Here is a 25,263-nt window from a genome sequence, read left to right on the forward strand (position 1 = left end):
CTATCTATCTATCTATCTATCTATCTATCTATCTATCTATCTCTATCTCTGGCCACATTCACACAGCAGCAAAATATGGTTGTCAGACCTGTTTTGAGTGCTTAATATGATTGTGTTCACACACAGGTCGGTTATTTACGAGTGTGACAACCACATTCTATAACTGAACTGACACCTGCAAATTTTCAGGTCTCACAACTGCATTCTCGGCAAACCTGTGCTGTGTTAACAGAACCGCACTGGACAACTAGTTGTCTGTCACGCCATATAACATGAAAGCCACGCTGCACTGTACACAAGCATATCTCAAATCATGAGTGGTTTCGTTAACTCACAGAGATGGAGATATGAACAGTGTGTCATCCGAAGATCCAATCACTGTCTTTCACAGAAGATGCTCACGATTGTGAGCCGCACGCAAATGCTGCGCTCTGCACGCGGTTAAAAAGCATTCAAAGCCTCTGTCAGCTAATTATGATCTAATAATAATTAATAATTCCTTACATTTATTTAGTGCTTTTCTAGGCACTAAAAGTGCTTTACATTGTATAGGGGGAATCTCTTCAACCACCACCAGTGTGAAGAATCAACCTGGATGATGCGACAGCAGCCATAGTGCGCCAGTACACCCACCACACACCAGCTATTGGTGGAGAGGACAGTAGAATGATGTTGCCAATTCAGGGATGGAGATTATTTGGAGGCCATGATAGATAAGGGCCAGTGGGGTAAATTTTGGCCAGGACACCGGGGTTATACCCCTACTCTTTACGAGAAGTGCCCTGGGATTTTTAATGACCACAGAGAGTCAGGCCCTCGGTTTAACGTCTCATCCAAAAGCCTGTGCTTTTTTACAGTATAGTGTCCCTGTTACTATACTGGGGCATTAGGACCCCCTGCTGGCCTCCCTAATACCACATCCAGCAACAACCTTAGTTTTCCCCAGGAAGTCTCCCATCCAGGTACTGGCCAGGCTCAACCCTGTTTTAGTGGGCAACCAGGCGAGAGCTGCAGGGTGATATGGCTGCTGAAATCTGATGAATGAACTTACACCTCATTTGGACTTGTTTATTTGATAAGGCGTTTATTGTGACAAGACATGCCAGTGTAATGGATGTTGCCATCTTTAATATTTACTTCAGTCACTTTCACTATAGTTACAGGTGTTAGAATACAGTTGTGACTTCGGTTGTTCGTTCAAACAGACAGTGTTCAAATTCTACTATAAGATGTTGTATTAACTGGACATTTAAGACTCACAACTGTAAGTAAATGTGGTTGTCAGTCCCAAATACTGACTGTGTGAACATAGCCTCTATCTATCAATCTATCTATATTATCTATCCATCTATCATCGTCTATCTTTCTATCTAGCTAGCTATCATCTATCTGTCTGTCTATCTATTATCATCTGACTGTCTGTCTGTTTATCATCGTCTGTCTGTCTATCCATCTATCATCAACTGTCTTTCAAGCTAGCTAGCTAGCTATAATCTATCTATCTGTCTGTCTATTATCTATCTGTCTGTCTATCATCGTTTGTCTGTCTATCTATCAATCTATCTATAGTAGCTATCCAACTATCATCGTCTGTCTTTCTATATAGCTAGCTATCATCTGTCTGTCTGTCTATTATCTATCTGTCTGTCTATCATCGTTTGTCTGTCTATCTATCAATCTATCTATAGTAGCTATCCAACTATCATCGTCTGTCTTTCTATATAGCTAGCTATCATCTGTCTGTCTGTCTATTATCTATCTGTCTGTCTATCTATTATCATCTAACTGTCTATTATCTATGTACAAATAATAACATACAATGTACAGTATACAATACACACAATATAGAATACACATTATACAATAAAAAAAAAGTATATATAGAATGTACAGTAGGTTGTATTGTACTGTATTGACATTCAGGCTGTCGGTTGATAGTAAGTTGTTAAGAGAGAATATAATTTAATAATAATATAATTTATGACAGTCCGGTGTGAGATATAAGAGTAATAAGGTGCAGTGCTGATGTATTTGATCATGGGAGATCAAGAGTTCAAAAGTCTGATTGCTTGGGGGAAGAAGCTGTCATGAATTTGGCTGGTGCGGGTCCTGATGCTGTGATACCGCCTGCCTGATGGTAGCAGTGAGAACAGCCCATGACTCAGGTGGCTGGAGTCTCAGATGATCCTCCGAGCTTTTTTCACACACCGCCTGGTATATATGTCCTGGAGGGAGGGAAGCTCACCTCTGATGATGTGTCTGGCAGTTCGCACCACAACCATTGCAGTGCTTTGCGGTTGTGGGCGGTGCTATTGCCGTACCAGGCGGAGATGCAGCCAGTCAGGATCTATCTATCTGTCTGTCTATTATCTATCTGTCATCGTCTACCTATCTATCTATCTATCTATCTATCTATCTGTCTGTCTGTCTATCTGTCTGTCTATCATAGTCTGTCTATTATCTATCTGTCTGTCTATCTATCAATCTATCTATAGTATCTATCCATCTATCATCATCTGTCTTTCTAGCTAGCTAGCTATCATCTATCTATCTGTCTGTCTATTATCTATCTGTCTGTCTGTTATCTATCTGTCTGTCTATCTATCATAGTCTGTCTATTATCTGTCTGTTTGTCTATCAATCTATCTATAGTATCTATCCATTTATCATCGTCTGTCTATTATCTATCTGTCTGTCCATCTATCAATCTATAGTATTTATCCATCTATCATCATCTGTCTTTCTATTTAGCTAGCTATCATCTGTCTGACTAATATCTATCAGTCTGTCTGTCTAATATCTATCTGTCTGTCTGTCTATCCATCTATCATTGTCTGTCTTTCTAGCTAGCTATCATCTATCTATCTGTCTGTCTATTATCAATCTGTCTATCATCGTCTGTCTGTCTATCTATTATCATCTGACTGTCTATCTGTCTATCCATCTATCATCATCTGTCCTTCTAGATAGCTAGCTATCACAGACGAAGATAGACAGACAGATAGATAGATAGACAGACAGATGATGATAGACAGATTGATAATAGACAGATCTGTCTATTATCAATCTGTCTATCATCGTCTGTCTGTCTATCTATCTGTCTATTATCTATCTGTCTGTCTATCTATCATAGTCTGTCTGTTATCTGTCTGCCTATCTGTCTGTCTGTCTATCTATCTATCTATCTATCTATCTGTCTGTCTGTCTGTCTGTCTGTCTGTCTGTCTATCTATCTATCTATCATTGTATGTCTGTCTGAGTGAGTAAACCCTGAGAAACCTCGGTTTTATACACCCGAAGATATAAAGAATGTTCACAAGATTGCAATTTGAATAGGCTCGGTTAAAAGAATAAACTATTTGTTACACTGTGGGTCTAAAAGTCACATTTTAAATATTTGAAGAATCATTATAAATTACTGCACTAGTGTCATTTCTTCATGTGCCCAGAGCTGCACGTCAATCATCTTTGACAAAATAGGTGCTAAATAAAACATTTTTAAATCATAGTTAATTGTGTAAATCCTTTAAGGAGCTATCCACTGCCATTGTATTGAAGAAGTCACAAAACTATATTTATTAAAACATCTCTTTTTGTGCTCCTCATAAGAAAGTCTTACAGATTTGCAACGACATAAGGGAGAGTAAATTGTAATTTACATGGGAGTGCTCGGCGCACTAAAACAACAAACTCTAAAGATAAAATAATAAAACGTGCATCAACAGGGGGCATCTAGAATATTTGACAACAAATTATAGTTATCAAATAACAAGTGTTTTTTTATTTTTTTTATTTATTGTTTTATTCTTATCAGAACCTAAAATCACACATGCACGCACTCCGTATCTCACAGATACGTACTTCCGGCGGTTGCGGAAGTGCCCGCTGCACGTCCATTAAAATTAATGGCTTTTGTATAAAATAACTGTAAAATATTGAAGAACCGCGGATGAATTAAAAGTATTCGTTATCAAATGATGCTTGATATCGAACAAAGAGGCAGCGAACAGCATATGTGAGCGGTTATTGGAGAATATTTCTCCTGTATGAAGGTATGAGAATGCTTTATCGTGCTCTTTGTGTGTTTATGTATGCAGATATACGGACACAAGGGCTGTGCCTCAAAACAGAGCGAACTGTCTACACAAACAGCATTCGATTCACTAATGCGACTATGACGACATAAATTACGGGCTAGTTAGGCAGCTCACTGCGTTTGGAGACAGAGACACATTGACATTTGGCACGAAAGATAATTTCAGATATCAACGATTTTATGTTTGATAAAACTGATCAAAATAGAGCTAACACATGTATGATAGTAGTTACATGTTGTTTTTTTGCACATGTATAATGGTTTCCTTTGAAGTATCATGTAAATACCATGCTATATGAGTATATTACTCATTAGTACCATTGTCAGAATATTTTCACTGTTATTACAGTTTCCTTTCATCAGCCTTTTAGTGAATAAAATAGTCATCTGAAGACTGACAAAAATTTAAAACGGCCGTAGTTGAAACTAAAAGTCTTATTCCCTCACTCCCCTGATATATGTGACTATTTTAATATAAGATTTTTAATACCGCAAAAATTAATTTAAACTTGGGTCCCTCCTTTTCTTTTTTCTTTCAAAAAAAGCTGTTTCAAAAGTATAGCCAAGACGTAAACAATATTTATGTTAACATGATTCTATTGTGATAAAATCACTTACTGACCTTTTTATATATATATATATTAAATATATATATATATATATATATATATATATATATATATATATATATATATACACACATATTTTCTCCCCAATATGGAATTCCCAATGCGCTCTAAGTCCTCGTGATGGCATAGTGACTCGCCTCAATCTGGGTGGCGGAGGACGAATCTCAGTTGCCTCCGCGTCTGAGACCGTCAATCCACGCATCTTATCACGTGGCTTGTTGAGCACGTTACCGCGGAGACATGGCGCGTGTGGAGGCATCACGCTATTCTCCACGGCATCCACGCACAACTCACCACGTGCCCCACCGAGAGCGAGAACCACATTATAGCAACCATGAGGAGGTTACCCCATGTGACTCTACCCTCCCTAGCAACCAAGCCAGTTTGGTTGCTTAGGGGACCTGGCTGGAGTCAACATACTGACCTTTTCGTTGTAAAGTTATATAAAATTGTACAACTTTGTTGCAATGATGACGTAACAACGTAATCCCGCAAAAACCACAATTTACACAACTTTACAGCTTAAATAATACAGAAGAATTAAAGCAAGTGCTTTTATAAAATTAGAAGCTTCACATTTCTGCCTTTAAACCCTCCGAAAATTGGCCCTTCCATTCACTTCCACTGTAAGTGCAATTTCAGGTGTTATTGTGCATGTTATTCCAAAGGGGAAAACATTTTCATCAAAATGTAATAACTTAATAAGTTTACTAAAAAATGAACAATTTGTAATTATTTACTCATGCTCATATTGTTCCACACCCATATGACTTTCTTTTTTCTGAGGAACACAAAAGGAGATATATTAAGAAGTAGAGGAAGACCAATATATCGGTTTCTGGAACTATCGGTTATAGGCAAAAATGTATGTCGATAGTTGCCGATAGTTTTTTCATCATTTCGTCATTTTAAAATAAGAGTCCCCGTTGCTACTCGGGCTTGGTTGTACTTAAAAGTCCCATGTTATGCATCAGATGCACAAAATGCACAAGAACCAATGACGTTTGATGTTACTGACATGTGGCCACATGTGATTTGCTATTGTATGGAGATCAGCGAACATGACATTGTTTTAAATGTATATATTTTTGTGTTCTGCAGGAGAAAGAAAGTCATATGGGTTTGGAAAGACATGAAGGTGAGTAAATAATGATAGAATTGCAATGTTTGGGTGAACTATTCCTTGCAGCACAATCCACAATTATTCATAATCAACTACCAACTGGTATGGAACTCCTACTTTTCACAATCCAAACAATTCCCAATGGATAAAATCATGCCTCACTGTACATTATTTATTTTCTCATTAAATGTCCTTTTTCATCCTGAAATATGTTACATTACCTAAGTAAAATGGGTTCCAAACACCATTGCACTTTGACTAACTGGATCATATTCAAAGACGGTTTGTATTAAAAAAAAACAATCTTCTCGTCCCAGGGGAAGGCGCACAACATGGAAGACTGCTTGCACACTTCCTCTGAAAACCTGGCGAAATTGGTGAAATGGGCCCACAGTCATGGAACTATCTGCACTCTTATCCCCAACCTGAAACACCTGCTCAACGAAGGCTCACATGGTACCTTCACCGCTCTGTGGGGCTGCAGCGCTGGCCATGCCTACCACTGGCCACTTAATAACGCCTGCAAAACAGGATACAAGGAAAGCATGTCTTACCAAAACAGCCGGAGCATCAATACAGACAGTATTATGCAGGCAGCCGCTGCCATACAGAACACCTCAGCAGAACGGTTCCATGGCAATGCCGGAAAGAGCAAAGGCAATTCCAGTCAAGGCGATTCCAGTCAGATTCATGATTCTTGTGACATTTCCAACTGCAGCGAACCTTCGGAGATGGACGACAATGGTGAGGAATACAACAACAACATCTATGACATAGTTTGCGAGTCGTCTGCTACTGATGAAGAGGGCGACTATGAGCCCAACCACACTCCTAACGTCACACCCAGAAAAAGACCCAGTAAAGGACCAGGACATGAGAATCCCACTGACCCAGCGTTGAAGAAGATCAAACAGGAAAGGGGTGAAGACTATTACAGTGTGGCCAATCCACAGATGGCAAGCAACTCTGAGGGTAACCGGTCAACTACTGGGGTTACACAGTCGCCCAGGCCAAACCCCCAGGCCAGACCTTCATCTAGGTCTTCGGCATCTCAAAAGCCTTCCTCCGTAGACGGTGACTCCATAGGGGTGTCCTCCTCTCCGCTTGAAAACTCTTCTCCATCCATGTTGAAACCCTTGCGGGCACCATACCACGTTACTCAGAACAAAATGCACGTGAACTCAAACCCGACATGCAGTCAAACTGTGGCAGCTTTACCCCATTCTGGAAGGATTGACGCTATGGGGGTCCTACATAGGGATGAATATCCCAGGTCTTCGTTGTCTTATGGAGAGGCGTCAATTGGTGGAAACCCTGAGATGGATCTTCTAGCAGCGCAGGCACTTAGTGGAGAAGCTAGAGGAGACAACACAGGTAAAGAACTTTATCTGCAAGAAATGAAATACAAGAACATATATCTGGTTTTAAGTAACTCAGCATGTGTTTGGTTGATGAAAATCGACTATGTTTTTTGCCCAAAAAGTATTTGGACACTTGAGCCACACTTACAACAAAATCTTAAAACCAACTGGTGTCAGGCTCATTTTCAGTGGATGTATGAAATTCACTCAGGTAGAGGAACCGCTGGTGTTGTTCATTACATTAACTATGGACATGCTCCTCTAACGTTGATAACCAAAAAGAGTTTTTGTTTTAATTTTGAAAAGAAAATCTCTCGTTTTATCACTTAAAACCAAACAACTTTATTTTTGTAAAATATTTTGCTTAAAGTGTGCTTGTTCTTTCTTGAAAATGAATGCCACTTAGTTTGATATGTTATGCAAAGACATTCATACATTTTTAAGTCTGGCGTTAAGTGTCTAAACACTTTTTGAGTGGCCACTGTTTGGTATTTGAATGTCTATGATTGTTATGAGAGTCTGACAAGTTATAAATAGTGAAAATGAGCATTTCAATTTAATGATCTCAAGTGGGTTAACATGAAGGTGGACTCTTCCTGTGGTAAAAATAGAAGTCCACTGTTGATCTAGGCGTAAATATATAGATAGCTCCAGAGGTACTGCAAATATTTATTTTATATAATTTTTATTAGTAGTAGTAGTATCATGATTAATATTTTATATATTTAAAATTATTAGGCTTTATAAAGTGTACATTAAGTTTGGTTTTAACATTTACTAAAAATGTATAACAAAAAATTAAAATAAACGGGAACTCCAGTGTTGGACTAGGTGTAAATGAATAGATAGATAGCTCCAGTGTTACTGCAAATATTTATTTTATATGTATATTATTATGTTTTTATATGTTTAAGATTATTAGGATTTATGAAGTGTACATTAAAGGAATATTCCGGGTTCAATACAAGTTGAGCTCAGTCAACAGCATTTGTGGCATAATGTTGATTACCACAAAAATTAATTTTGACTTGCTCCTTTTCTTTAAAAAAAAACAAAAATCTGGGTTAAAGTGAGACATTTACAATGGAAGTTAATTGGGCCAATCTGTAAACGTTAAAATACTCACTGTTTCAGAAGTATAGCCACAAGAACAATATGTGTGTAAACATGATTTTAGTGTGATAATCACTTGCTAACCTTTTCTGTGCAAAGTTATAGCCAATATTACAACTTCGTTGCCATGACGCTGTAATGTCAACAAACCTTAAAACCATAAAAGGACTGTAAAAATGATTTAAACAACTTCACAGCTCAAATAATACACAAGCTTTAACAGATGAATTAATTTAAGTGCTTTTATAAAATAATAAGCTTCACATTTCTGCCTTTAAACCCTATAACATTTTCCCCATGAACTTTTATTGTAAGTGCCTAGTTGTAAACTCTATTTTTGCTGCTTTATTTTTTGTATTTTGTATTTTTGTTTTGTGGTAACACCATGCCACAAATGCTGTCAATTGAGCTTAACTTGTATTGAACCCAGAATATTCCTTTAATTCATTATGAACATTTACTGAATGCAAATTGAATGATTGTACATGACTATATAATAATGAAAACCACATTTGTATGCCCTAAAAGCAAATATGTTTTGAATGTGTAGAATCTGAATTGAAGTGCAAATGTATAGACCTACAACCTCAGCAAAAATCTATGTTCAAATATAATGTACTTGCATAGATGAAATACAAAAACACACAAAAACGCAAAGACTTGGTTTAGGAAATACTGCACGTATTTTTGTGTGTGCAGTGTGTGTGATATAGTGAGTGGCCTGGGCGTGGAGTGTACGCTCACGTTAATTTTCTTAATTACGTTTATGGCGGCATCTAAGTCAAGACCATAAATCTAATATTTTACACCGCAGAAGTGAAAATACACTACATTTGTATACAGTAGACATGAAATAGACATGCTGTTGTTGAAACCTCAGATGCAGATCAAGCCTGACAATAATCAGAAAAGAGAAAATGCAGCTTTAAAGCAATTATGTATGGTAAGGGTAAAAATCTGCTACATGTTTTCTTTAAAAAAGGAAAGAGAATTAACCCATTAAAGAAAATACAGTTTTATGTAATATAACATTAAATATGGATGCTGCATACAAGTTGGATTTATAACAGCCCCTTGCATTGAGGATCTTTCCTTTGAGAAAAAAAAGAAGACATATGGCGAGTTTTCTCGTAGCTTAACTGGTAGAGCATGGTGCTAGCAACAGCAAGGTCATAGGTTTGATTCCCAGAGAACACACATGTGATAAAATGTATACCTAGAAATTCAGATTTTCTTTGGATAAAAGTGTCTGTCAAATGCATAAATGTCAAATGTATTGTAAATGGAGAAAGCATAATTTGTGGATTGCAGCAGGCAACATATGGCAAATTAGATATGGCATTTTTTAAATCCACTTTTAATATCGTAGTGTCTAGTGTCTGAATTTTGGTTGGTAGTAGGGATATATCTGTGAATATATATCGGTATAGAGCACAATAATGCCTGCCCACCTTTTCGGCCATCTTGGTTCCGGAAGTATTTTTCACTATTTCATTAAATAAAAGAGTTCTAAGCCGTGAACCAAACCATCCAGCTCCAAGGTAAATCACAACTTTACAAACTTTGATTTATAGCCAAAAAAAATTTTGAAAACAAAACAAGCAAAAAGACAGGTACAAGACTGCTGGCAAGTTAGTTACAATTAAAAGATGATGATTTTAAGTATAGAAACAATATTTTTAAAGTTTATTGCAAAATAATTCAGATATATGTCGATGAGACAAAACATTATGACCACTAACATGTGAAGCGAATAACGTTGATCATCTCTTAACAAGGCCACATGTTAAGGTCTGGGTAGATTAGATGGTAAGCGAACAATCAGTTCTCGTAGTCAACGTGTTGAATGCAGAAGAAATGGGCAGGAGTAAAGACCTGAATGACTTTGACAAGGGACAAACTGTTATGGTCACACGACTGGGTAAGAGCATCTCTGAAACAGCAAGGCTTGTGGGGTGGTCCCGGTCAGCTGTGGTGAGTACCTACCGACAGTGGTCCGAGGAGGGACAAAGCACAAACCGGCGACAGGGTGTTGGGCGCCCAAGGCTCATCTATGCATGAGGGCAACGAAGGCTATCCCGGTCTGGTCCCAACCAACAGAAGGTCTACTGTGGCACAAGTCACACAAAATGTTAATGATGATTACTGGAGGATTGTGTCACAACACACAATGCATCGCACCCTGCTGTGTAGCCACAGACTGTTCAGAGTGCCCATGATGACCCCTGTCCACCGTCAAAAGCACCTACAATGGGCACGTGAGCGTCAGAACTGGACGTTGGAGCAGTGGATGAAAGTCACGTGGATGGTCATGTACATGTGCGGTGTTTACCTGGGGAAGTGGTGGCACCAGGATGCACTGTGGGAAGACGACAAGCCGGTGGCAGTGGTGGGTTTACGATTTCTGAGGACCCTTAGCACACTAGAGCAGAAGGGGAAAAAAACATTGCCGTTTGTCAAGCGCTGAAACTATGCTTGGTGCAGAACGATCTGGAATCATGTTAAACATTGTAACAGTAGTAATCGCAGGGATGTCCCCTTTCCCCTATTATTTTTAATCTAGCCATAGAACCTTTGGCTATCTGGCTCCGGAGCCATGATGGATTTGTGGGCATCTCGTGAAACGGCTTAGTTCAAAAACTTTCTCTTTATGCAGATGACCTCTTATTATTCGTTTCAAAACACGTTTCTTCTCTACCCATAGTTTTGGACATTATTGATAAATTTAGTCAATTATCAGGGTATAAAATAAATTTACCAAAAAATGTGTTGTTTTTTGTTCATTCCAAGGTGAGGGACATCCCTCATTCCAAATTTCCCTTTAAATTATGAAGGATTTAAATATCTGGGGGGTTTCTTTACTGATTCCTATAAAGATCTGTTCGTCAAAAATGTTCACTCATTAGAAGATAAATTTAAATCGGATATGTCTTGGCGGGCCTCTCTTCCCTTATCCCTTATGGGCTGGGTCAATCTGATTAAAGTGATCACTTTGTCAAAACTCATGCATCTGTTTCAACACATTCCAATTTACATCAATAAGTCTTTCTTTTTTTTTTTTCCCTTTTCTCCCCAATTTGGAATGCCCAAATCCCAATGCGCTCTAAGTCCTCGTGGTGGCACAGTGACTCGCCTCAATCCGGGTGGCAGAGGACGAATCTCAGTTGCTTCCATGTCTGAGACCGTCAATCTGCGTATCTTATCACATGGCTTGTTAAGCACGTTACCGCGGAGACATAGCACATGTGGAGGCTTCACGCTATTCTCCGCAGCATCCACGCACAACTCACCACATGCCCCACCGAGAGCGAGAACCACATTATAGTGACCACGAGGAGGTTAACCCAATGTGACTCTACCCCCCCATCAATTGGGCCAATTTGGTTGCTTAGGAGACCTGACTGGAGTCACTCAGCACGCCCTGGATTCGAACTCATGACTCCAGGTGTGGTTGTCAGCGTCTTTATTCGCTGAGCTACCCAGGCCCCCAATAAGTCTTTCTTTACCTGCTTTGATGGCCTCCTACACTCATTTCTATGGGGAAACAAACCTGCGTGTCTGAAGAGATCAGTTCTTCAAATTCCATAGTCCGAAGGGGGCCTTGCACTTCCCAGTTTTTGTCAATACTATTGGGCTTGTAACATTAACAAACTCCTTTATTGTAAAAATTTTATTCAACCCAATATTTGTTTGCCCTGGGTCCATACAGAGATTTCACCATCTCAGAGTTCATTGTATTCTGTAATTTGCTCTCAGTTCCCTTTGGCGGTTAATTTCAGATTAGTTGTCACTAGCACCGTTAGAATTTGGTTTAAATTCCGAAAACATTACAGCTTACACAGAGCTTCTATTCTTACCCCTATTTAAAAAAAAAAATCTGTATCCGATTCTATTTTCCTCTTATGGTCGACTAATGGCCTTACCTCCATTAGTGATTTGTACAAAGATGGTGTTTTCATTTCCTTTGCAACATTGTCCACTAAATTTATGAGACCCAACAGCCACCTTTTTCGGTACTTTCAAATCAGGCATTTTGTAAAGAATCAGTTTTCCCATTTTCCTAACCATCCCCCTGAATCACAAATTGATAATTTTCTTACACTAAGTGATACCCATAAACAACTTATATCAGTCACCTATAACCTAATCAGTTCCTTAAATGCAAATCCCATTGCATCTCTCAAAGGCTCCTGGGAGCAAGATCTGGGAATTTCTATTTTGGACGATCAGTGGAGTGGCATACTAGAGTTGGTACACTCCTCATTCATATGTGGCAGGCACGGTCTATTGCAGTGTAAGGTGGTTCATAAAGCCCATTTAACCAACGTTCAGTTGGCCAAAATGTTTTCGGATAGAATAGAAATGATTGTATCATTTCTATCATTTCTTCTAAAAACAGATGTAAGCAATCTCCAGCCAAGCATTTACATATGTTTTGGACATGCCCGTGGCTGACAGATTTTTGGTTAAGGATATTTGATACCTTTCAATGGGCTCTTAACACAGATATTGACCCTAACCCATTAACAGCTTTATTTGGTGTTCCCCTGAGATCAGCGCAGCTTGTTATTGCCTTTACCACCATACCACAATAGCCAGGCGGGCTATTCTTCTTAAATGGAAACATGCCTTTCCTCCCACATATGACAGCTTGATCCAGGAGATCATTCAGTGTATCAGGTTTGAAAAGTTTAGGTTTTCACTAACAGGATCCCCTGAGTCCTTCCAGAAGACCTTGAGCTCCTTCTTGGACTTTGTTAAAGAACAAACTTTTACACCTGAGTCTAGTGGTAAAGCATAGATGGAGGCTTATTGGAGTTTTGTTCTGTTGTTTTTGTGTTTTGTCCACGTTTTTTATTATGTTTTGTTAATTTGGTTGGGGGTTGAATGCTGGGGTGGGCATTGTAACAGGAACCTCTTTGCAAGCTGAACTTGTCCAGAACATTAAAAAAAAAATTGTGAAACCTTTGCTAAAAACAATCTTGACATCTCAACGAATGAAACAGAATGCAGTGTCTTGACATGCGTTTTTGAGACCTGAAGTTCTTTTTAACTTGACTCGGTGTCTTGCGTGGTGGTTGAAACTGCTACTGGCCGGTGGAAGGAGTGTGATGCTTTGGGCAATGTTCTGCTGGGAAACCCTGGGTCCGGCCATTCATGTTGATGTCAATTTGACACATGCCACCTACCTAAACATCGTTGCAGACCAGGTACACCCCTTCATGGCAATGGTATTCCCTGATGGCAGTGACCTCTTTCAGCAAGATGATGCGCCCTGCCACACTCCACACATTTTTCAGGAATGGTTTGAGGAACATGATGAAGAGTTCAAGGTGTTGCCCTGGCCTCCAAATTCCCCAGATCTCAATCCAATTGAGCATCTGTGGGATGTGCTGGACCAATAAGTCCGATCCATGGCGACTCCACCTCGCAACTTACAGGATCTGCTGCTGATGTCTTGGTGCCAGATACCTAAGGACAACTTCAGGGGTCTTGTAGAGTCCATGCCTCGGTGAGTTGGCGCTGTTTTGGTGGCACACAGAGGACCAACAGCATATTAGGCAGTTGGTCATAATGTTTTGGTTCATCAGTGTATACAAGTATTTAAGTAGTTTGAGAGTGTAGGGAGACTTTGATTGCATCAATCACAGTGCATCATGGGGGTGTGCGGACGCTGCATAGCTTGTTTGGCGTGGTTTGTTTGCTGTGATTCTCTGATTGGTGGATCTCTTTCCTCAGGATTCATGGGTAGTGTAGTTCTTCACCAGAAATTCAGCTAATAAACACGAAGTTGAAATAACGCAGACTGATGGCTTCAATGGAAGCATATACCATTGATTTACAAACTTAAAGCTCATGGTAGGTCTGTCTTTAAAGGTTAGTAAGTTAGCATTAAAAATTTGTTCCTCTATGGAGAAATTGAATGGGAGTTTTACTTACGGAACCAGACTGTTACGCTCTTGCAGTTTTATTATTTTATTTATTGGTATCGATATCAATCCGATACTGGAAGCAGATTATCAGATTTGTTTTTTTGTTTTTGTTTTTGTTTTTTTTAATAGCTTGCTTTTGTTTTAATGGTAGCTATGAAATAAAACTGTAGTATCTCTGTATGTTGTTTTTAGAAATGATATTAAACTAATGATATCTTGGAAGTTATTAGCTCTCTACATAGCATCGTGAATGAATTCAACATCACACAGACTTTGTCTTAGTAAGATAGTCTGTAATAAAGCATTAAGCAGTTATCTCAAGTCATATTTGAAATTTCTCTCAAGATGGAAATGGATGGTGCTGTTATTGCTTTAACTCCAAATAAACCGAACGAAAATAACAGGTGAGTGTTCTCGACACTTTCTCTCTTTATTGAGAGAAAAATGTATGTCAGTAGATTTAATTTTGTTAAAATCTTATATTATTTATTATAAGCATGCATGAAAATGCTTATAAATTAAGAGAATATTAATAATCCATTTTTTGAGGACAGTTTATAATTTTATTCTGTTTACAGGTCCACAAGAGAAGATGGATTATGCTGCGATTTTTAAAGCCCTCCATGGTTAGTTTGTGCAAGAAGTTTGACATGTCTTTGTTATACAAAACAAATATTGCTATTTTAATTACTTTATTAATGGGTGAATCTCACGAAACCTGTCTTGGGTCATCCAGGTAATATTTTACCCCAAAATCAAAAGAAAGAAATAAGGAATTGTATTGTGCTTAATGAAAAATGAAGCCTGTTTTTGAATTCTGATTATTTTCATGACAATTAAGCACTACCATATGATTACTGTAATGCAAAAATCTCATTTTCATTACTTCATTTCATTAAATAATTATTAATTAAATTGTAAGTATTTAAACATCATGGTAGTATTTTGTTGTAGAGTTTTTAATGTATGCCAATTTAAATAATAATATATATATAATATATATATATTGTATTATAGTAATTCATTTGGGAAGTTTCATGAGATTCAATCTAATACTATATTAATAGCTGTACTGTAGTACGCTACAAGAATTTCCCCTGTGTATTTATATTTATAATGGAAGAATTTGCATGAGGCAAATGAATTTGGAAGAAACTTTGCATCATTGCAAATAAAATAAAATTTCTCTGATGAAACTGGCTTTATTGTCTGTGGACTTGGCAGTTGTGTGAATTGATATACACACCAGTCTTTCACAGTCATTGTGATGTTGTGTGGAGAAACACATTTTATTTGAAGCTTTGTGTATTTTGTTTCTGGCTGTTGATTTCCAATAGTATTGCAATAGAGTACTGAGGAGGGAAGAGTTTTTGCTCCTAAAATTGCTTATTTGATGTATTACAGAACATTTGATACCAGCTGCACAAAGCTCAGAGGAGTTCTGTCAATCAGACCTCAGTCCAAACAGTGAGAGGTATTTTGAAGAGAGAAAACACCTGGAAGAGTTTATAACAAGCATAGGTGAGCTTGCAGACCAATGAAACATGAAAAATAACAAGCCCAACCTCAAAGAAACAATAGTACAAAATAAATGTCATTGTGATTGATGCACCATTAGTTATGTCATAAGGTAAAATATTTTTCATTTATGTCTCATTGTTTATGCAGATACTATAACTCTACAAAACCTGCAGACAGTCATTGATCGAGTTCTCGTGTTTCACGAGAGAACGCAGATGCCTTTGTCCAATCCAGCCCGAATGGGTGAGCAGGAGCTGTTTCCAGGAAGTGGGCTCTACCTGCCGCACTACAAACTGGCGTCCATGCTGCAGGAGTCAAGACAGGACAGCATGAGACTCTTTCACCTGCTGTTTGAACACTTCTTCAGTGAGGAGGACCTCAATGGAGCGGTCGCTTTTGGGAAGAGAGGAAAAGTACCTGACGGCAAGAAGATCTTAGACAGAAGAAGAGTGGATGGGATTATGTGTAAGTATTTTAAATTGGATGGCCAAGTTTTACGGATTTCTAATGGAATTTCAAATGGAGATACAGCTAAAAAGGACCCACTTTATATTAGGTGTCTTTAACTACCAAGTAGTAAGCATTTGATATAATGTACACATACGTGTTGTTGCATTGTACTTACATTTAAAGTACCTGAATTTAATTACATTTGTAGTTGCACTGTAAACATAAACCCTAATCCTTAACCTAACCCTACCCTAACACCTAAATCTACCTGTACCTCAACCTCAGTAGCAGCAAATGTGAATCTTGTGAGAATTTTGCAGAACAACATGTAGTTACACAATAAATACATTGTATTGTACAGTATTTATTTCAATGTTAGTAAATAGTAGTTAAAGACACCTAATATAAAGTGGGCCCGTAAAAAAATGATTTCTCAGTATTTTCTTTTAATATTTTTATATCTTTTAATACCTTTTAATATTTAGGCTGGCGATCGATTCATTTTTCACGCATTGAGATTTTCCAGATGATATATCAGGATTTTTTTCAGATATAAATTGGGCTGCTCGTTGCACAATAGTCTTTGTCTTTTCAAACATATTTCTCAACACAACTTTGGTAAAGTGTGAGCGGCAGGGTAAATTAAAGGGGGTCGCACACCGACTCTTCTGGCAGACGACATGGCACGTTCTAAAATTCGTAACAGATATTTTCTACAAAGGTACGCATACACCGGCAATGCTCGGCATCAAAATTCTGCTGTGCCACGGAGCTCAACTTGCATAGTTTTCCATTAAATTCGACCCAAATCATTATCAAAGGACAAAGATTATTTACTCTAGCCATCACTGGATGATATATTGTTCATATGTATCTTTCATATAGCCTACACAATGTAATTTCAGGTACAAGTATGTCGTTTTGTGGTTTGACAGCTTGAATAAAAGACCTATTCAAGGCTACACACAGAGATATTGTTTAATAATTCTAATCGTTCAGTTTGCAAAGTTAAACCAGTTTCTTACACTAACCTGCAAACTCATCAACATCATTTTGTTCATTCTTGAAGAAGTACAAAAACCTTCGTAACTTTGGACTGCCTTCAACTGCGCCGCATCAGCTCATCCTCTGTGTGTGATACATCTGTTCACCCTTTCTTACCCAGTGACCGGCTTCAGTAAATGTTAAATCACCCTCTTGTGGTCTCCCAACACTATCACGCCAGACTGTTAAACAGAGGCCAATTGAGTGAATTGGAAAGCATGCATATGTCGGCTAATTTTAATATATTGATGACTCAAAAATGTATCGATAAAATAACTCGTCGATCAATAATCAATATGTTAGGGGGGCCTGAGTAGCTCAGCGAGTAAAGACTCTGACTACCACACCTGGAGTCGTGAGTTTGAATCCAGGGCGTGCTGAGTGACTCCAGCCTGGTCTCCTAAGCAACCAAATTGGCCTGGTTGCTAGGGAGGGTAGAGTCACATGGGGTAACCTCCTTGTGGTCGCTATAATGTGGTTCTCGCTCTTGGTGGGGCACGTGGTGAGTTGTGCGTGGATGCCGCGGAGAATAGCATGAAGCCTCCACACGCGCTACGTCTCCGCGGTAACATGCTCTACAAGCCACGTGATAAGATGTGCGGATTGACGGTCTCAGATGTGGAGGCAACTGAGATTCATCCTCTGCCACCTGGATTGAGGTGAGTCACTACGCCACCACGAGGATTTAGAGCGCTTTGGGAATTGGGCATTCCAAATTGGGGAGAAAAGGGGAGAAAATAAAAAAAAATTATTAAAACAAAAAATTATCGATATGACATCACTAATATCTATTCAGTCTTTTTTTCTGTCAATATTGTCTTAATATTTCTCAGTTTATTTTGATGATATAGATAAATTAGTGCTGGATAAAAAAAAGAGTTTTTTCGATGCATCATGAAAATATTGTGATCTTGATATTGATTCTAAAATGTAATATTCAAAATCCCAAGATCGATCTTTTACTCCATAACCCTCTATAATGTGATTCAATCACTTGATATGTGACCAAATTTCACTCTATGTGACTAAAATTTCTGTGATTAGCCAGTGGCTGGTAAATGTTCAGATTTAATTCGCCACTGATTGAGTACTATAGTGGAGAAGTTCATCACTAGATCCTTTCACTGTTGAGAGTAAAAGTTTTGCTTTGACTCGTTCTGTGTAATGTGTGTCCAAAGACGAGATTCACGCAACCCATTTGTCATTGAATAATGTCTCTTTTAATATATTTTCTGTTCTTTACAGTCAGTTGTTGATCAAAAGATGGCTTTGGCTTCTGAATTGCATTTCGGTGTTGTTCCAGTGTCTCGCATATTCATAATTATAGGCTGTTATAACGTAGTATATTACAAAAAGTACAAAAGATGGCAGAATCAAAATATAATGTATCACATTTTGTCATTATGTGAAGACTCGCTGGCCAACTCAATGAAAGAAAAAGCATAAAGCATGTCCCTTTGCTCTTCCTTTATGTCACCGTAATTATCTTAATATGCACATGCCTGTTTCGCCATGGCTGGCTGAAACGTATATTTTTAAACTGCGGTTGGATTGACCGGAGTCACCATAACCATCGTTTTTTAATATACCATGTTAAGTTGAAAATAGTTTCGTAGACCCTACGATCTGTTCCATTCAGCTGCGCTCCGTCTAGCTGTTTGAAAGGAAGAACTCGCCTGGTGTGTGTGCTGTGTGCGCTTCTCCAGTGTTGTGCGCTGTCTCCGCCCCAAACAAAAAGTCATGGTGTGCTGTGTTGGAGTTGTTGCTGTGATGATTCAGACCTCAAGGTACTGTTGAAAGTAATGACATAATCTCATAATAAAAAATAAAGCCCCTCTTTGACATGTTTGTGTATAGTTCTTGCTGAGTTTCGAATTTAGTGAAAAGTTACGTAACACATGACCATTATCAATCATCACTTCTGAGTACTTGAGTACTCGTGCCCATCCCTGGTTGAAACGGTAACTGATTCACAGAAATGAATCAAACTTACCTACTTTAACGACATATTTGCCACTGAAGTTCAAATCAGCAGCGCTATTAAAACATCCTGTTTTAACAATCTAATACTCGTAAGTCGCGAGACAAGGAAGGATCGTAAATCTAGTCTAATAACAGTCTTAAGGAAACTTAATGGCTGAATATAAATCGCATTAAAGTCATTGCGATATTCAAGATGTTCCTTTAATTTCATATTGCCAGCAAAATCATCACAAATATATAAATAAATAAATTGATTAATTGCCCATCCCAATCATGTAACCACAGTTAGTCTGAGAGACTCTATAATTTTGAAATTAAATTGTTTTTCATTTTTTCCTCGCAGCATATGTTCTACGTTGTTCTACAATTGACGGATGGACTCCCGTAGAATCATCTAAGCTGAAGAAAGCCTGCATTAATAAATGTCGGCTTAGAATTGGCCAGAGAAAGAAGCAAGAATCTTCTCAAGAGTCATTTATTTTCTGTGATGAACCTTCAGGAAAAAATGACCCCTCATATATGTAATTGTTGAGGCCCCAAAAACTTTCCATTCAGAGACAAATACGATTATCACACATACAAAAACATTGTTGGAAGCATTGTTTTGTCTCAGTGATTGAAAGGGAGTTACTGATCGACGTTTGGGACATAAGCGAGAGTCGATTCAGTTCTAAGAGAGGAACAATTCACGGACACATTTTACTATTTAATTGTCATTCATTTAAAGAAAACCAACATAATCTATACTGTGATAGTTATTCAACTCAACTCCTTTAGTCAACACAACTGTTTATCCATTTAAATTAGCTTTAGAATAGTCTAGTGCTTATTTATGTTAGTCATGTAGCATTGTAACAGTCAAAACTTTTAAGTTATTCATTGTCAAACCATGTTGATGGATTCTACTCTTACCCAATATCGTAAAATATAGAAAAAATGTGAGCTACATCAAAACCACCTTATATTGTATTTTATTGGCTTTTTTGTCTTTTTATCTGTAGATTCATTTGCTGATGTTATTCATAAGCTTTGAATCGGTGCTTCCCTCTTTTATCAAAATCAGCATCACACCAAATTTTTGATAATGCCATCATTCCATGCTTGTGCATGACAGACTTAAAATGGCTTAAGAGATTTATAAGTTGACATGAGGTATGTTAACACAAAGTTTGTGCTTTTTTTCTACATTGGCCTTCTGTTCTCATATCATGTTTGTAATTTTAATCTTTACCTTTGCATATTTATTGAGGCGAAGATATAGCTTCCACCTGCCATCTGTACCACGGTATACAAAATTACTGCCAGATATGGGAAATTTGGTTGAAAGAGGAAATGTTTAATTGGCATGGTGGGTCACAATATGTAGCAGGAAGATTGTTAGCATATTAAAGCATTTAAAGTATCAAATCAGAATTGTTTTACTGACACTCCATGATGTGATCTCAATGAGGCTTGTGTATTAATTGATGGACACTTTAGGTTTGCTAATGCAAATGAATGGAACAGCCATTATTTTAAATCTTGCTGTTACTTTTAGCAACCAAATATGTTTTCCGTGAAAGATTTTTTCAGGTGTCATACCATACCATATTGTCTATGCTTAAAATTGTTTAATATAAAGAAACAATACAGAAAATGAGCTAGAACAGTGAATCAATCCGTTTTTTTGATAATGAGAAAGGACAGCCTTTTCTGAACAGATAAGATTCAAGCATCCTTCAGTGTATTATTTTGTATTTACCAGTTTATGTATTTCGTTTTTTTACCCACCTACAATGGTCTTTTGTATTTACCTCAACTATTTTAGCACTTCTGCAAAGACTGATTACTGATCTGTTTGTTTTCAGTGTGTAAATTCTCGATCATTCTGGTGTGTCATCAGTGGTCTTGTTGTCTTCTGATGCATTACAATAAAATGATCAAAATGTTATGCTTGTGATCCATTTTTGTCTTTGAATAAGATGTTGGAATGGATTTAGCTTATTTGTACATGTTCTTACCATTTTAATTATAAGGTAGGAGCTTTTTCCTTATTTCACAAGAAACATGACTGCTTACATTTTTTTTATTTAAGTATATTTTATTTCTGCATTAATGATTTGGTTGCCTTTATTTTAGAGGTGCTTAAGCTAATTCTAAAGTTAGTCTTTTCATTTTTATTCAGCAATTAATATTTTTTTTATCACAAAATAGATGTATTTAAACAGTTCAACAATAGACCAAAGAATAAAAATATAAAATAAAAATAGCATAAAGAAAATCATGCTAAATTCAGACCTCTCATAAAAAGACTAATCATTAATCTCAAATGGATATATCAAGTAAAAACTGTGCTGTTTCACATCAACTGACAGCACAAGTTTTATTTGTCAACCAATCCACTTTAAAAAAAAAAGAAAATCATTGCTTTGAAAAGATACATTGGATTTTTTTTGTCAAGCTATGCTAGACATATATGAGTTGAAAAGCTTACTTTATTTTCCATACATTGATTTATCTCTATTATCTCTCTATACAAATGCAAAAATGTTTCATAACTTAAAAAATACTCAAGTCAAATTCAAAGTGTCTTAGCTTTAATGGTTCCTATATTATTACTTACAAAACAATTAGTTCTGGTCCTGGATGTTGATTGGTCAGTACATTTGTTCCAGCCGTGCTAAAATCGTTTTATTTATTTATTGTAGAACAATGCACATTTACAAATACAAACACAAAGAGGATTTACTGTTACATTCATAAAAATAGCACAGATTTTTTTACAAAAAATAAATCAAATAAATATCCATTTCATCTGGGAAATAAATGACAATTAATTATTCAAAGAGAAAGCTTGAAGTATTCTACAAATATGTTTTGCTTTTTGGTTTCTTACTTGTTTGAAGTCTTAATATAATGCATTAACTAATTCTAAAATCCATGAAATAGTTATAACTTATAATGATGAGAAACATATGTTCATTGCACAGCATCCATAGAGCCCTACTATTAGCCTTAAAGGGATAGTTCACCCAAAAATGAAAATTCTCTCATTATTTACTCACCCTCATGCATCCCAGATGTGTTTGACTTTCTGTCTTCAGCAGAACACAAATTAAGATCTTTAGAAGAATATTTCAGCTCTGTAGGTCCAAACAATGCAAGTGAGTGAAGGTCCAATAAGCACATAAAGGCAGCATAAAAGTAACCAATATGGACACCAGTGGTTAAATCCATGTCTTCAGAAGCGATATGATAGGTGTGGGTGAGAAACAGATCAATATTTAAGTCTTTTTTTACCGTAAATCTTCACTTTCACATTCTTCTTCTTTTTCTTTTTTTTTTTTTTCTTTTTTTGGTGATACACATTCTTTGTGCATATCGCCACCTACTAGGCGGGGAGGAGAATTTATAGTAAAAAAGGACTTAAATATTGATCTGTTTCTCACCCACATCTATCAAATGCTTTTTGGAGCTTCAAAGTTCTGTCCACAATTCATTTGCATTGTATGGACCTACAGAGCCGAGATATTCTTCTAAAAATCTTTGTGTTCAGCAGAAGAAAGAAAGTCATACACATCTGGGATGGCATGAAGGGGAGTAAATGATGAGAGAATTTTCATTTTTGGGTGAACTATCACTTTAATTTACATGCAAAGAACTATATCTTCCAGTGGAATGAACACACTGAATTGACTTTGTGTCCTTAATATTTTCATTATGTAGTAACCGTTTAATAAATGCAAAAACAACACCCTTTAGCCATGACTAAATAGAGTTTCACAATAGAACATGGGCCGCTTACCTTATTGCTTAATTATAGTTTATGTTTTCTGACATCACTTTATATCACATCCTGGGTTTTATTTGTTCATCACCAGCCACATATTCTTCTTTGGTTTCCCAGTTTTATTTCCCATGTCTCTAATGTATATTATTGCTCTTTTCTTATTCCCTATTTCTTTTATCAGATTTCAAATTCCACATAAAGTTACATATAGATGTATCTTTTCAGTGCTCATGTAGAAACTCCAGAGGTTAAGCTTGTTTTCTATTTCAGTTTTTCCAGCTGTCTATGAAATAGAGAGACTGAAAGCCCTGCTGCAGGCTGAGAGAAGCAAAAGTGAGCTGATGGGTGACACCATCAGCTGCCTGAAGCAGGACAAAGAACTTCTGCAGCAGGAACTCACTAAGAAAGCCGAGCTCATTTGTGACTTCCTGCAAGACCAACTGCGGCCAGGTGAGCACTGTCTAGAATATCATCATATGCCATATTAGAAGAATATTCATTCTGTTGAAAGCTACATTTGACATGGAAGCAAGCATGGAGATTCAACCAGTTATTTGATTATCGATAAGAACTGTCGAATTGTTTCTGGTAGATAAAAGGAGGACACATTCTTCAAGTCAAATGGAAGCAAGCAGCTCTCATCAGATCATTACATCCATTCCTGAAGAAGGCACTCCATATGAGTCACCAGCCCTCTTTGACTCCTTTGAGGAGGTGGAATTACATCCACTGGACAGGCCGAGGACAATCAAGATTTCATCGAAGAGAAACAGAGAAGGAGAGAACACTCGAGTCCGAAGTAAGTAATGTCAGTAATGTCTGCCTTAATGTTGAGGCCTTAGGGTGCCAACGTTTAGCTATCTTATATTATTTTGTGAGCTATACTTAAAGGTGCACTCAGTAATTTTTTCCTCATGATATGAATTATAATTTTGCAATATTTGTAGGAAATCATGACCACTCGCATTAAAATGAAGAATTGAGTCATATCAGTAACCTTATAAAAGCTGTTTTATTCTACATGGAGAGGGTCCGCAAATGGGGGCAGCCATGTTAGATTCACATGACCAGCCGAATACTGCTCACTTAATCTCAGTAACCATCCTGCTATTTGACATGTTCACTCATTGATTAAAGTAATCATGGCTGCATTGCCATCTTGTAATTACGGTAATTCTGACACAACGTGAACGGCTTATTAGATAGGCTCAATCTATAAAAAGTAATTTTTTTATTCTGAGTTTAGTAACACTTCTTACATTTTGTCTGCAGTCTGTACACTGAGGAATGGTTTGTCTATTTTTTCAGTGAAAAATGTTGTTGGCGTAATTGCACGATATATGGCCGCACTACAAGAGTTTCGACGTAGCGTATCCATGAAAGTGGCTTTTGACAGAGTTGGTGTGGACCGCAACACCATTTCCAGGACAGCAGCAATTGCGGAACTCAGTTTGGCGGCACCTGAAGTCTTCCACGCTTTGCCTCCATGGGACGAGAAAGAAGAAACATTGGCCCACTATGCTGTCAGATGTCGCCAGGCTATGGATGACAGCATCAAAGCCAAAATTAAAAGCATGAAAGCAAAGGGGGAACTTCTCCCGATTGTCAGCAAATGAAGCACAAGAATTAAATTGATCTTACCTGCTTTACAGTGGACATGTCTTTTTGCCACTCTAAGTAACCAACTCGTATTTAGCTAATTTCTACCTTGTTCGTTTTCCATTTGCCTTGGTCGATCACAAAGTGAACGATTTTTGGCAGAACTCTGTGTTGGTGACTTTATATATCAATGTTGTGCTCTTCATTGGCCAATTTGGCACTTTTAAATTTTAATCAAATGATTGTTTTGTATGACTTGTATCAGTATAATTTTGCCTGAACAGTGTTTAACAAACTTAACATGTATTAAACAACCTTAGGTAATTAGGTAATAATGATTTACCCATTTTATGATTGCATGCACACTTCCTTTACAAACTACAGTGTATGTTTGTGCTTTTTGCCATGACACCTCTTCCTCTCTGAATATCAGATCAGTGTCATGTATTGAGCTTGTCAAGGTGGAGAGTGAGAAAAATAATAATGGTGCACTTCATTGTTTACTAAGTAGTAAGTCCAATGACTGATATTTTGAGTAATAAATAGAATGATATCAATGTTAAACTACTTTGATGCTTGTGTATTTTGTTGCACATTGCCATTATTGTGGTCCTACATAACTCAATACAAGACAAAAACCAT

General features: G+C 37.4%; 1 protein-coding gene across 4 annotated transcripts; it reads left to right on the plus strand.

Moving 5' to 3' along the window:
- The first annotated feature begins 3,877 nt into the window (after window positions 1-3,877).
- On the plus strand, window positions 3,878-25,168 carry LOC127433756 (uncharacterized protein KIAA1958-like). 4 transcript variants are annotated; one of them, XM_051685935.1, is made up of 7 exons: window positions 3,878-4,052; window positions 5,827-5,863; window positions 6,166-7,222; window positions 14,834-14,881; window positions 15,660-15,776; window positions 15,924-16,241; window positions 19,597-21,183. In XM_051685935.1, the coding sequence occupies exons 2-7, from the start codon at window positions 5,858-5,860 to the stop codon at window positions 19,776-19,778; spliced, it is 1,728 nt and encodes a 575-aa protein (XP_051541895.1). In that variant the 5' UTR covers window positions 3,878-4,052; window positions 5,827-5,857; the 3' UTR covers window positions 19,779-21,183. The 4 variants fall into 4 exon arrangements, with proteins under 4 accessions (XP_051541895.1, XP_051541893.1, XP_051541896.1 ...); XM_051685933.1 differs by lacking the exons at window positions 14,834-14,881; window positions 15,660-15,776; window positions 15,924-16,241; window positions 19,597-21,183 and adding exons at window positions 23,293-23,472; window positions 23,615-23,821; window positions 24,331-25,168; XM_051685936.1 differs by lacking the exon at window positions 14,834-14,881.
- The last annotated feature ends 95 nt before the right edge of the window (window positions 25,169-25,263 follow it).

The sequence above is a fragment of the Myxocyprinus asiaticus genome, chromosome 43, assembly GCF_019703515.2.
Source record: "Myxocyprinus asiaticus isolate MX2 ecotype Aquarium Trade chromosome 43, UBuf_Myxa_2, whole genome shotgun sequence".
Taxonomy (NCBI): Eukaryota; Metazoa; Chordata; class Actinopteri; order Cypriniformes; family Catostomidae; genus Myxocyprinus; species Myxocyprinus asiaticus.